Source organism: Hylobates moloch, unplaced genomic scaffold, assembly GCF_009828535.3.
Source record: "Hylobates moloch isolate HMO894 unplaced genomic scaffold, HMol_V3 SCAFFOLD_2, whole genome shotgun sequence".
In the NCBI taxonomy this organism is placed as follows: domain Eukaryota; kingdom Metazoa; phylum Chordata; class Mammalia; order Primates; family Hylobatidae; genus Hylobates; species Hylobates moloch.
Window position 1 is genome coordinate 2,960,938 of NW_026652277.1, and position 13,649 is coordinate 2,974,586.

The 13,649-nt window shown below is 52.1% G+C and overlaps 1 protein-coding gene across 1 annotated transcript in view; it reads left to right on the forward strand.

The window, feature by feature from the left end:
- Nucleotides 1-13,649, forward strand: part of PFKP (phosphofructokinase, platelet) — a 70,959-nt gene that overhangs the window by 56,865 nt on the left and 445 nt on the right. The window contains exons 13-17 of the mRNA XM_032162955.2: nt 6,901-7,065; nt 9,589-9,650; nt 10,410-10,521; nt 11,730-11,829; nt 12,992-13,094. Of these exons, the coding sequence (XP_032018846.1) occupies nt 6,901-7,065; nt 9,589-9,650; nt 10,410-10,521; nt 11,730-11,829; nt 12,992-13,094 (542 nt within the window). The remainder of the gene's footprint in view (nt 1-6,900; nt 7,066-9,588; nt 9,651-10,409; nt 10,522-11,729; nt 11,830-12,991; nt 13,095-13,649) is intronic.

Here is a 13,649-nt window from a genome sequence, read left to right on the forward strand (position 1 = left end):
GTCCAGGGAGGTTTCTGCTTAGAACTGGGAGAAGGGATGCTCCCAGCCTCTGGGGCTGGGGACAAGAGACGCTGCGGAACGTCCCTCCGAGCACAGGGCGGGCTGCGTAAGAGGAGTCTGGCTCAGGACGTCGCCGTGTTGTGCTTCAGAAGCCCTGGGCGGGTCTGATGTGGTGAAGCCATCGTCTTCTTTGGACACGTGCGTCCTCGTCCTCTCTCATGATTTCCTTCTTGCCTGCATTGATGCTTAGCTTACGACGCAGCCCCTCAGAATCTATGCGGTGCTGGTGAGTGGTCTTCCGGGCGGAACAGAATGAATGAAATACCTCAGGGCAGGTGTGACACATTCTCAGGATATGGCTGCGGGGAGTTTCAGTCGGACTCCTTTCATTCCTTAGCGCTGGCGCATTACTCCGTCCTGTGAGCTTGATCAGGTCACATCAGAAACACAGTAAGCTGGTGCCACGCTGCCGTCCGCTGCCGCAAAGGTGGCAGTGACCACAGCCTCGTGAGCGATTCACAGCCTGGCTGTGCTTGGTCTTGAGAGTTTTATGCTTTCCTGGGCAGGGTCTTCCCCGTATTGAAGATTCCCTCCCCTTTTTTGGAGACTGAAGGAAGGAAAAGAGGAGTGATAGGGAAGAGGGGGGAGAGGATTTGCAGCAATGTGGCCATCCCCACAGATTTCAATGTGGAGTTAAGGTGCCGAGACCCCCATCTGCCCTCCTGTGTGCCTCAGGCCCCTCCTGGTCCCAGGTCACCCACACTGTCTGGCTTCCAGCGAGGGCTTCTTGGAGAACCAGCTCCCCGCAGCCAGTCTTGGTCAGTCCTGAGCGCAGGTATTCCACAGTAAAATGAGCGACACCACCTGTCTGAAAAGCATAAGGAGCCTCCCACGTGGCGGTGCTGAGGGGCCACATCCTGGGCACCAGGCCAGCCAGTGCCCCCACATGAGTGTTGCTGGGTGGGAAGCAGTTGGCATTTGGATTGAAGTCCTGCAAAAACTGCCATGGCCAGAGCCTGCAAGGCAGAGCCTGCACAGAGCAGCCCAAGCGCTGGGCACGTGCTGGGCCTGGGTGGACGTGGAGGCCGTGCCATGGGGCGCGGGGGACCCTGCTCACAGCTCACCTTGTGGTCACCCAGCACTGACCCACCCGCCCCACCCTCCTACCCACCACACTGTGAACTCACCTGCCATGGGTCTACACCCACTCTCTGAAGCCCTCGGCCCCCACGGGCTCCAGGCCTTGGGATGCTTTGCGTTGCACCAGGGCTGCAGAGCCCAGATCGCTCACTGTCCAACTCTCCCAGGGAGGCATGGGCCCCGCCCTGTGTCCCACCAGTAGCATTTCTGCCACAGATGCGGGGATATTCACAGTAAGATGGACACGTTCAAGACCATAAATAGTTGGTTTTGCCACCAAGTGGATGTGGGGCCACTTGGAGGTGGGAACAGTGGGCGTGTGGACTTGTCCTGCTGTGACTTTCGTTAACACCCTGAGGTGGAGTCTGGAAAACCCCGGTGTACACAGGCTCGAGAACCGCCCCCCTTTCTGATACTGGCGCCAATTTCCCAGTGGAACCCCAGAGCAGCAACTCAGGTTCTTGCTGGCCTGTGCCGCTTTGTGTGCGGCTTCCGAGGGCAGAAACGGCAGCTTCCCCCCGGAGAGCAGAGATGTGGCGTGGGGCTGAGTGCGGCCCACCGGTAATCCAGCTGCATGCCTCCTTCCCTGCCCGCATGTAGGCGCCGCCTCTGCACGATGAAGGCAGTCACCTGGTGTGGTCCTTACAGCCGTGTGCCTCATCCACTGATCCTTGCCTGCCTGCAGAAAGCTATAGGATTGGCTCTGCCTTTAAATGTCCTGACCACCCTGGCCTCCCTTACCCACCATGAGTTGCTGAGAGCTGAGCTATTCCGCTCGTGACTAACTGGCCATTGCTTGCAACCTGCTCTGCTGCCTGCCTCGCACCCACCCCGCTGTGCTGCCTGCAGGCCCCCCCTTTCATGAAGACCTGGGCTGTGCCCAGGCGGCCCCCTGTGTTGCCGAGGCCTGTCCTGCTCCCACACGGCCTCCAGAGCTCCCCTCAGCCCCTTGACCCGCATGAACCGGCTCCACCTGGTGACTCAAGTCCCTCCTGTCCCTTCCTGGACCTCAGCGCAGGCCCTGGGGCTGGCAGGTGAGCATGCGGCACCCCCGCTAACCGCTTGGCCCTGCTGCTTCAGGCTTACAAGAGTGCGTGCGACATGGCCGAGGCACGAGGTCGCCACCAGGAGCTTTGCATCCCCGTGTGTGGTGCCGGCCACGATTAGCAACAATGTCCCAGGCACAGAAATGAGCCTGGGCTCCGACACTGGCCTGAATGCTGTTGTTGAGGTAAGAGAACCCCATTTCGTCCCATTGCTTTTCCTTCATTTATTTTAGCAACTTGTTTCTTCTGTGCTAAGAATGAGCCAGATTTATTATTACTCCTTTTCCCCCCTTTGTTAGCCTGGCTTTATGTCACACTGGCCAGAACAGGGTAAAATTTTTTTAGCTTCTCTGCCTTAGGGAGAGCCTGTCTTTATTGATTACAAGTGAGATGATATATCCAGTCCTTGGGATCATGTTTCTATCCCACCTAGACTAGGGGAGCCGCAGGCACCATTTCTCTGGAGGCTGCAGGGCCAGCTGTGGGAGCCTGCAGGAAGGGGTGTGAGCGCCCAGTAAGTACGAGCTCCGGGACAGAGCCGAGCCCACTGGGGGCCACTGCTTGGAAAACAGCCTTCCTGGTGAGACGAGAGGCTCTTTAGAGAGCTGAAATCACGCCCTCCTGGGCAGGCGGTTTCACCAACATGTGCCTTGGGAGGGGTAGATTCTGCCGGTCATGGGTGTGGTGCTGACACCCGCATGGTGGCCCCTCCGGTCCCTGATACTCTGACCCACCTCTATCGTCATGAGCTGGACGTGAGGACCTATGGTAGTTCCACAGGCCTTTGCTGCAGAGAGGGTCCTCACTCAGCTGCAGACAGGACGGTGGCCACCTTGGCATGTGGGGTCACGTCCATGACTTGGCCGCCTGGTGCGAGGGACCCGCAGAAAAGCACAGCCGCTGGCCGGGGTAGGCCTGCATCGCGTGCGGGGACAGCAGCCGCTGGCCTTTACCTTAGATGTTCACGTCCAAGCCAGCTCCGGAGTTTGCAGTGAAAACTCCCAGCCCTGTTGGAGACTCCTTAGTTCAGCTTGGCACAGAACCTTGGAAAACAGCAGTTCTATTCCAGGTACTTCCTTCGGAGCTGAGTTACAGTGCAGGGAAGGGAGCAGAGGGGCCATGAGGTCGGCTGAAGCTTCCTGTGCCCCTGAGCCTCAGCCTCCCACTCGAGCTGAGGGGTGTGTCCTGGCCATCTCTCTCCTGGGCTTCTCCCTGTCACATTCCCCAGTGCTGTGGTGGCCTTGCAGAGGCTGGCCCTGACTCGTTCCCAGGACTTCCTTGGGCCCCGCACTTGACCCCTGTTGGGTGAATGCCATTGGGGTCCGGCCATCGCTGCCTTCACTCTCCTTTAGCACCTCGTAGATGTCCACGCACGCTTCCACCCTTGCGCCCCACACGCGACGCAGCCCTACCCCGGCCAGCAGCTGTGCTTTGCTGTGGGTCCCTTGCTGTAGCATGGACAGGACCCCCACCCCCTGTCCCATCTGGTCACCGGCTGCAGCAGAGGCTCGGCTGCTGTGAGGATAACAGTCATGGGAAAACTGGCCTCCCTGCAGATTCACAGAGCAAGGCGGTTCTCACAGAGAAGTCAGTGGCTCTTTTCTACCTTAACACTGTAGCAAACGCCACCTTATCTTTCACTACCAATTTATGTTTCTTAACACCCATGGAGCAAAGTGCTGGTGATGTTTGAACTGTAGCCTGGGGCTCTCTCTCCCGTGGGACTCCTCGGGGAATTTCCTAGCAGGATCGCCTGTGTGCCCTTGCAGGGGGTGGTGTCTGCCAGGCGCATCCCATCGTGCAGGGGGAATGGCTGAGGTCACAGGCTTTGCCTGACAAGTGCCACTCATGGCTGCTGTCCACGTGCCAGGCCTGGGACACAGCCCTCTGCCATCCTTCCACCCACTCGGAAGCCAGGCAGGCACCTCCGTGTGACACTGCAGGCGGGCAGGGCCACACTTGGGATCTGCCGCCTTCTTGTCAGTGCTATTTTGACTAATTGCCTGAGGCATGGCCGGAGTGACTTGCTATTTTTAGAAGCTAATTCAGGCTTCAGATGCCATCTAGGTAATGAGAGTTCAGGAAAGCTGTATCTAAGCTCCAGCAAAGGCGGCCTCTTCTGTCCCAGCTGTCGCTGCGTTTACACTCAAAGGAGCACACGGGGGCGTGGCTCAGGTGTCAGGGCTGTGCTGTTCCACACCCCCCAGTGGCAGCCTGGCGGGACCAGAACTCAGACACGCTCGGGCACAAATCAGCCTCTTGGGAGAGCTGCTTTGCCTGCAGAATTCTTTTGCCATTAAGCGGTTGATGTCATTCTTGAATGAGTGACAGTAATTCCCCACCTCAGGGTGGGCTGCAGGGGAGATTCAGTAACCCATGAGGTTTTGTGCCTCTGGGGGTCCTGAGGCCCCACTCATGCCGGGGATTCTCTAAGACAAAGGACAAGTCTTAGAGCCTTACAGCGTCTTAAGTCTTAGGTCACATTTAGAGAGAGACCCAGTACAGATGGAACAGTGAAACCCTCAGAATTCTGCACTGGCCCTTCAAGAAGGCAACTGTGGGCTCTTTCGACCCTTGATGGGGTTCTGTCCTCTGTCCTAAGCACAAAGACGGGAATTCTTCCCATTGCCTGTTTCTCTCCCCTTCTCGGCTTCCACACAGTGCAAAGTGGCCCGCTAACTAGAGCCCGTGTTCAGTTTTGAATACATCAACCAAGTATTTTGGGAAGAAAATAATCTGCCAGAGAAACTGGAAGTATAGGTTGGAATGGTTTAATCAAGCCCGCATTTATTAATCAAAGTGCGCTTTTAAATTTCATCCAAAGTACTCAAGTGGAAATTTCCCAGTGGGTGTTCAACTTGGGTGCACAGACTCTCACGTGGCTCCTAGTCTCAAGTCCACACCCCCACTTCATGCTCTTCCACTTGGCTGAGTCCCACAGAGGCCGGATAGGGAATCCTGCAGGATCAGCCCTTGACCAGGACGGACGGACGGACAGATGGCTGGCTGGCTGGGGAATACCGTGCTTATGTCATTCAGAGACAAGCTGTGTCTTGAGCGCCTGCTGTGGGGGCTCAGCTGGGTGCTGCTGCTGGTGCAGAGGTGTAAGCCCAGCCCACAGTTGCTGTCCTCATGGAGTTTGCAGCCTAGTGAGGAAGATCCTCCCAAGTCAATAACCACGAGGTAACTGCAGGGAGAGACACCGGGATAATTTCTATGAAGAGAGGACATGGGGTGCTCCGAGAACCCCTGACAGAGGGAACTTTGTGGTCCTAGAAACCAGGCGGTGTTTTCCGGAGGAAATGACATTTCCCTCTGGATCAGAGCTGAGGAAGGTGCCTGTGCGTGTCCCGTGGCCGCTGTGACACTGACCACACACCTGGGGCTGGAAAATAATACTCTCCCACAGCTCTGGAGGGCAGGAGCCGTGGGCTGAGGCCAGAGTGTTTGCTCCAGGAGAGGCCCTCGTGGCCCGTTCAGGTGCCCAGAGCTGCAGGCCTTGCACGCCTTGTTCCCTGGTGCCTCCTCCTTCCATGTGGGTATGCAGCATCCCGCTCCAGGGCCTTCAGCCTCTGCACCCCTCATCTGCCGATGCAGGTGACGGCATTTGGGGACCACCTGGGTAGTCCTCAGGATTCACCTTTATCACCGCATGAGGGAACATTCCCAGGTTCCAGGGATTAGGACTGGGATTCCTTTGGGGGCTGCTCTCCCGCCCACCACTGTGCCAGAATGTGATGCACACAGCGGCCAGCATATCCAAAGGCCCCAGGAGGACCTGGGGTGGCTGGATTGGGACCTGGTGTCGGGAGCAGGTGGGGCCGGGGATTCCTGAGAAAGGCTTGACGTGTACTTGAAGCAAGCAAAGGGTTTTGAATAAACCAAGAACTAGATCAGATTTATGTTTTTTTAGATGGGTCTCTGTTCTGTGTGAACAGATTGGAGGGTCCCGGGGTGGGAGCTGAGGCCCAGGCAGAGGCTTTGCAGAGTCCCAGGAGAGGGCGTTGCAGCCCGGACTGGTATATGGGTGGGAAGGCGGCCGATGCATTTCTTTGCTGTTTTTCTCCCCGCTGAGCTTGGGTCCTCATGGAGGGCGGATGGCAGATATTTCACTGTGGGACCTGATGCCTGTGCATCTCGAAGACTTCCCCAGGTGCCTGGGTCTAAGAACCACCGTCTGCCTTTGAGTAGAGTTTCCATAAACGTTAACATTCACCGATGGATGGAAGATGGCCACAACTCCAAAATCACAGGGAACTTTTCAGAAAATAGAATAGCACAGCAGTTCCCATGGACTAAACTGGCAGGGGACAGTCCCCTAACATCTCAGCTCACACCTAACGGTGTCTGTGTCCAGTGAAAGCGGCTTCAGCAGGGACAGTCACAGAGCAGCGTGGAGCCAGCTGGCTTGTGGGGTTGTCTTTTCTGTCCCCTTCTACGGGGCCTGGGAGAAGGGAGCGGCAGATGGCCAGGCGCTCACTATGGGTCATCAAGGTCACCTCCAGGTGGCTGCCATGGTGGGGTTGCGAGGGACCACGTTCACACCCAGTCCGAGGGCACATCCCGGCTGCTGCACACCCTTCCCCTCTGTGGGATGCTGGGACTGCATGCTCAGGCGCGGTGGGGGGCCTTGCACTCACTTGTGGGGGAGCTCTGGGATGGCGGGCGCACCCCGGCCCTGGGCTGGAGTAACTGATCTCCTCTCTGTGACCAGACCTGCGACCGCATCAAGCAGTCCGCCAGCGGAACCAAGCGGCGCGTGTTCATCATCGAGACCATGGGCGGCTACTGCGGCTACCTGGCCAACATGGGGGGACTCGCGGCCGGAGCCGATGCCGCATACATTTTCGAAGAGCCCTTCGACATCAGGGATCTGCAGGTATGTGATGGGGCTGGCCTCAGGGACCGTCCCCTTGGGATCCACTCAGTGCAGCGGAGTGAATCATTGCGTCTAGGGTGGTTTGCTTTCCGAGGGGCATGGAGACGGAGATGCTACAGAACACGCCACACTTGATGCACTTCGCATCGCCCAGGTGCCCCTACTGCGTGTCACGTGATGGCGGATGTGCCTGGTCGAGGACACCTTCTAGTCTCATGTGTGAAACACAAGCTTGTTTGTTTGATGCAGTCCATTGTGTAGTTAATGTTTTCTCACTTATGTCACCAATGATTTGAGAGCCTACGCTGACAGTCACCACCCACGTCTGCAACTGGCTCTGAAGGTTGCTGCAGCTTCTTTTAAATCCTGAGGCCCCTGATGCTGCATCTGCCTCTAAACTGACACAGACACAGCCGTGGTTTTTTGGCATCTGTGGCTCTTTTAGGGAAGGGTGTCACCGACCCCGCAGTCTGCCCCTGCTTGGACAACACAGCAGAATCCAGGCCTGGACACTGCAATGTTCAAAGTTGCTAAACTCCATGCAAGATGACAGGCCTTGGCAGATAAAATGCAACTTGAACAATTGTCTTTATTTATTTAGAGAGGGAGTCTCGCTCTGTCACCCAGGCTGGAGTGCAGTGGCACGATCTTGGCTCACTGCAACCTCCGACTCCCAGGTTCAAGCGATTCTCCTGCCTCAGCCTCCCAAGTAGCTGGGATTACAGGCACCCGCCACCATGCCCAGCTAATTTTTGTATTTTTAGTAGAGATGGGGTTTCACCATGTTGGTCAGGCTGGTCTCGAACTCCTGACCTCATGATCTGCCCACCTCAGCCTAACCAAGGTGCTGGGATTCCAGGCGTGAGCCACCGTGCCCGCCACCATTGTCGTTTAAAAAGTTAGGATGTTACTTGTTTCTAAGCCAAATAGATGAAGTAAAAAGGGCCTTGGCACTAATTAGGTGACATGTGAATCACGAATTTCTTCACCATGTCAAATTAAATATTTGTGGAGTCATTCACTCCATCACGATGTTTCTGTCAACAGTGGGTCCCGTAAGATTATAACGGAGCTGCCCCAAACAGGTGCAGTTTTTTTGTCTTTTATAAAAAGATACATATATCTTTATATATGTATCTTTTTATAAAATATACATTTATTATAAAAAGATATCTTTGTATAAAATATACATTTATTATAAAAAGATATCTTTTTATAATGTATATTTTATAAAAAGATATATCTTTTTATAATGTATATTTCATTAAAAAATGTATCTTTTACTGTGCTTTTCTACATCTAGACATGTTTAGATACACAATTGCCTGCAGTATTCAACAGTCTCAGATATTCAAGTTTGTAGCCAGGAACAACAGGTGTGCAGCAGGCCCTGCCTCCTGGGTTTGTGTGAGTTCACTGTAGGATGTTTGCACAAGGCTTAAGTCACCTAGCAATGCATTTCTCAGCACATATCCCTGTTAGGTGACTCATGCCCGTATTTCGGAAATCTGTCCAAAGATCCTGCCTCACCAGCACTCAACATGGCAAGGGCTTAAGAAGAGAAATTATGACAGATTTTTATTTTTTGCTTTTTTTTTAAATTTTTGAGATGGAGTCTCGCTCCGTCACCCAGGCTGGAGTGCAGTGGCACAATCTCGGCTCACTGCAACTTCCGTCTCCTGGGTTCAAGCAATTCTCCTGCCTCAGCCTCCCAAGTAGGTGGGACTACCGTTGCCCGCCACCATGCCTGACTAATTTTTTGTATTTTTTAGTAGAGACAGGGTTTCACCATGTTGGCCAGGCTGCTCTCAAACTCCTGACCTCAGGCGATCTATCTGCCTTGGCCTCCCAAAGTGCTGGGATTACAGGAGTGAGCCACCATGCCTGGCCTCCTACTTTGTGAAATTCTGCCATTGCGCCCAGTGACAGATTTGATTAGATGTAAAAACCTCCATTTTCTTAGGATCAATCATTAGAGAATTACCTCCCTCTTGTAATCCTCCCAACATGATCTGAAACGAGATGTTCTTACTCTTTTCTAAGACCATCTTTTCCTTAAGAAATCTGTGTATGAATGTGAGTCTACAAAATTCTTTGGTCAGACACTGTTCATCAGGCCGTCAATGAGATTCCATAGAAAGGCCAAGGTCACTCTTTTCTTCTGAGAGCACTGAGAGAACATCATTATGCAAATAAAAATAAACAAGGAGCAATAGAGCCATGAATGAGCACTAGGCAAATCACGGAATTACCGTTTTCAGAGGGACCCTGTTGACTCTGGAAGGTGTTTCTAGTGGCCGCCGTGAGGGCTGCTCACCGTGCCCTGTCCTCAGCATTCATCGCTGCAGACATGCCCTCCCTGTCTGGGAGGAGGCTCCCCCAAGACCCGAGCCGCGAGAGCTGCAGCCTCCTTGGCCACGCTCACCGCCACGCTTGGTTGGCACTTCCCGGCCTTTAGTGCCTGGCACATAGTTGGTACTTAGTAATAGTTTATTGTCTGATTAACAAAATACTCTCTTCCAGTCCAATGTGGAGCACCTGACGGAGAAAATGAAGACCACCATCCAGAGAGGCCTTGTGCTCAGGTGAGTGAGAGAGACCAGGGGCTGATCTTACCCTCACCGCCACACCGTGGCTCTTAGATTCTAGTCTGTGACTTGGGCTGGATGCGTGCTCATTTCTTTGCCGCTAGAGTGCACCACACACACTGAGCAGATGCAGAAGAGAGCTGTGGTGCGTTGCTCTAAAGACTTGCCTGCATTTAGGCAACTACAATTTTTGCTTTATAGTCTCTTATTCTTTTAGATATCTCACAATCATTTCCCTAATTAGCACCTGACGTTTATGAAGGAAGAAGGAAATACAGTCATTCCTCTTAGCCTCAGGGAATGTGTGTCCCAAGACTCCAGTGGGTGCCTGAACCTGCGGATAGTACCCGCCCCCTGTATACACGAGGTTTCTTCCATCTCATAACCAAGGCGGCTACTGAGTGACTCGGGCAGGAGGCACAGACAGCATGGAGATGCAGGGCACAGGGATGATTCACGTTCTGGGTGGGACGGAGCAAGACGGCACGAGATTTCATCACGCTACTCAGAATGGTGTGCAATTTAAAACTTATTTCTGGAATTTTCCATTTAATATTTGTGGGCCTCAGTTGACCACTGGACCATGGGTAACAAACTGCAGAAAGCAAAACCGTGAACTGGAGGGACTGGTGTTGATGTAGAATCACCATAGGGTTGGGGGATGCGGGAGGCCAGCCTCCCAGGGCCGTCTCCCCAAGCAGGGAGCCGCCTGCCCACTGCACGCTAAACAAAGTGGCTCCTTCTCGCTCGTTTCAGAAATGAGAGCTGCAGTGAAAACTACACCACCGACTTCATTTACCAGCTCTATTCAGAAGAGGGCAAAGGCGTGTTTGACTGCAGGAAGAACGTGCTGGGCCACATGCAGCAGGTAGGCCCGAGACTGCATGAGGGGCCCGCAAAGCCACTGTCGTGTGACTTTTAAAAGATTAATGTCTTATTTTAGCCATTTTGGGGAAAAATGTATAAGTAAATTCCAAGATGATAACATCTGAACTTTTTGAGACAGAGTCTTGCTCTATTGCCCAGGCTGGAGTGCAGTGGTACGATCTTGGCTCACTGCAGCCTCCACCTTCCAGGTTCAAGTGATTCTCCTGCCTTAGCCTCCCGAGTAGATGGCAGTACAGGCACCCACCACCACGCCCAGCTAATTTTTGTAGTTTTAGTAGAGATGGGGTTTCACCACATTGGCCAGGCTGGTCTCAAACTCCTGACCTCAGGTGATTCACCCACCTCAGCCTCCCAAAGTGGTGGGATTACAGGCGTGAGCCACCGTGCCCAGCCAAAACATCTGAACTTTTAAGTCATGCCAAACATCACCAGCTTTAGGATTCTTTTGCTGGTGAGGTTTGAGTAATGGGGATTTTAAGGGAACTGTCCGCTTTCATGAAAACAGTGATACCTCCATTACTTGGAATGCTTATTCAAATTAAACACTTCATCAAGTTAAAAACTGGAGCTTCCTAAGATTTAAAATGCATTATCAGACATGTAGTATACTTGACACTCACCCCAAATCAGAATGACCTGGAATGAGCTGCACGCGGGCACATGCATGTTATGAGCTGAGCCTGGGACACAGGGGTCCAGGCCTCCTAACTTGCACACACTCCTTCCTCACCACCTCCTATTATACTTTTAAGCCAGAGCCCGTGAATTTATTTCAAAGGGCTCATGAATCCCCTGCAATGATGATGAAATAGTAGGCGTATGTGTGATTTTGTTAAAGAATCCACAACGGTTATCGGATTAAAGTTGTGACCCATCCTCACCTCAGATGAGTTTATGAAATGCTGATTTAAGATTTTAAAATAGTGAAGATCGTTAGTTGACTTGTTCCGTTTATTAAAATCCTCATCTTACTGGGCAGGGGGAACACTTGATACTTTCGCTTAACAGGCCGAGTTCAGGCTACGGGAATCACAGGTTTTGTTTTGTTCTGTTCTGTTCCAACTATTGATAAGGACCTAGAAATAAAAACATGAATTCTGTGAAATAGAAATTGTCATTTCTATTTAATTTTTAACAGCAAAGTGTTACTGTATAACTGGTATTTCATATAACTCTAACCACCAACAGGGTGGGGCACCCTCTCCATTTGATAGAAACTTTGGAACCAAAATATCTGCCAGAGCTATGGAGTGGATCACTGCGAAACTCAAGGAGGCCCGGGGCAGAGGTATGGGGCCCGGGGAGGGAGGCCACAGCCTCGTGATGCAGGTCATCTGCCTTGGTGAAAATGCTGTCCTGTCGGGGAGAAGTAGGGTGCTGGTTCCTTCTTCAGTTCAGTACTGAGCTGCACGTGACGTTTTACTCCTGCTGATCTCTGAGTGTTGCTATTTAACCAACCTTGGATTCCTGGGATAAGATCAGCTTGGGCATGACATGTTCTCTTTTATCACTGCTAGATTCAATCTGCAGTTCTTTTGTGCAGGCCTTTTGCTCTAGAGATCCTGAACGTTGGCCAGCAATGTCCCCTCACAGTTTAAGTGGGGCCTTCTATTTTTTGGATGTTTGGTAGGACAACCTCCTTGTGACTCCATCCATCAAAACTTCCAGTTTTGAGGAAGATTTGACTGCTGAATTGTTCATGTTTGTAGAACTATGCATGTTTTTCCTTAAATCAGTTTTGTAAGTTACATATTCTAAGAAATCTTTAGATAAACTGAAAAGTTTCAAAAAACATGACATTTTTTTATAATACTCTTGTTAATGGTTCCAACATGGCTGGTCCCCACTCATTCCTGAGTGGCTATTTGTGCCAGCATCTTTCTCACCCCCACCCCCTCAGCTTTCTTCATCAGTCATAGCAGATGTGTGCTTTTATTACGGCAAACCACGTATCACTGCCAATGTCTGACTTAGAAAAATGACAGCCTGCAAAAAACAGTGATGTGAATAGTTTCAATCAGTTTGTCTTTTTGAAGAACTGACTTTGGCTTTGATTCTTTCTACGTCGATTTTCTTTTGCTAATTTAGCTATGGATGCTTCTTGCCTCTCAGTGTGTGTATTCATGAGCATACATTAGTGTTTTGCTGTAATTTAAGCTAATTTCCCCATTCCACTATTTAGTGAAAAATTCTCTCCACCGGGAGAACAAACAAAAGCTGCCTTCCAGGAAGCCATCACTGGGGCAGTCCCACGAGAGCAGAGCTGCGCGAGGCCAGGCACTGGCCACACGGCACGGCTGTTCTCAGTCTCACCCGGGCTTCCAGGCCAGGTTCAACATGGTTCCGAGGAATCTCAGTTCTCATCTCGCCCCGTGATTCTGCTCCCCCACCTGCCCATGTGACAGGGTGTTATTAATCTTTTATTATATCTTTTCTTAAACCTTTTATAGGAAAAAAATTTACCACCGATGATTCTGTTTGTGTGCTGGGAATAAGCAAAAGAAACGTTATTTTTCAACCTGTGGCAGAGCTGAAGAAGCAAACGGATTTTGAGTAAGTCGGGGTCTTATTGCCTCAGCGAACCCAGCCAATGGGAGTACGGGACAGGGAAACGGCTGTTGCTGTCGGCAACTCACTCAGGGGTTTCAGGAACTGGCTTTTCTGAAGCTCAGTTAAAAAATACTAGGTCTTGGGCCAGGCGCGGTGGCTCAGGCCTATAATCCCAGCACTTTGGGAGGCTGAGGCGGGTAGATCATGAGGTCAAGAGATCGAGACCAACCTGGCTCACATGGTGAAACCCCGTCTCTACTAAAAATACAAAAATTAGCCGGGTGTGGTGGCGGGCGCCTGTAGTCCCAGCTACACAGGAGGCTGAGGCAGGAGAAATCGCTTGAACCTGGGAGGCAGAGCTTGCAGTGAGCTGACTGCACCACTGCACTCCAGCCTGGCAACAGAGCAAGACTCCATCTCAAAAAACGCACACACACACACACAAAACACCACTAAGTCTTTGGGGATAATTTTAAACAATGGTTTCATTTGACCCTGAAATTGGCTTTATCATCTAGTTGATTCAGCCGACCCTACAAACCCTGTGTTTCTGGCAAG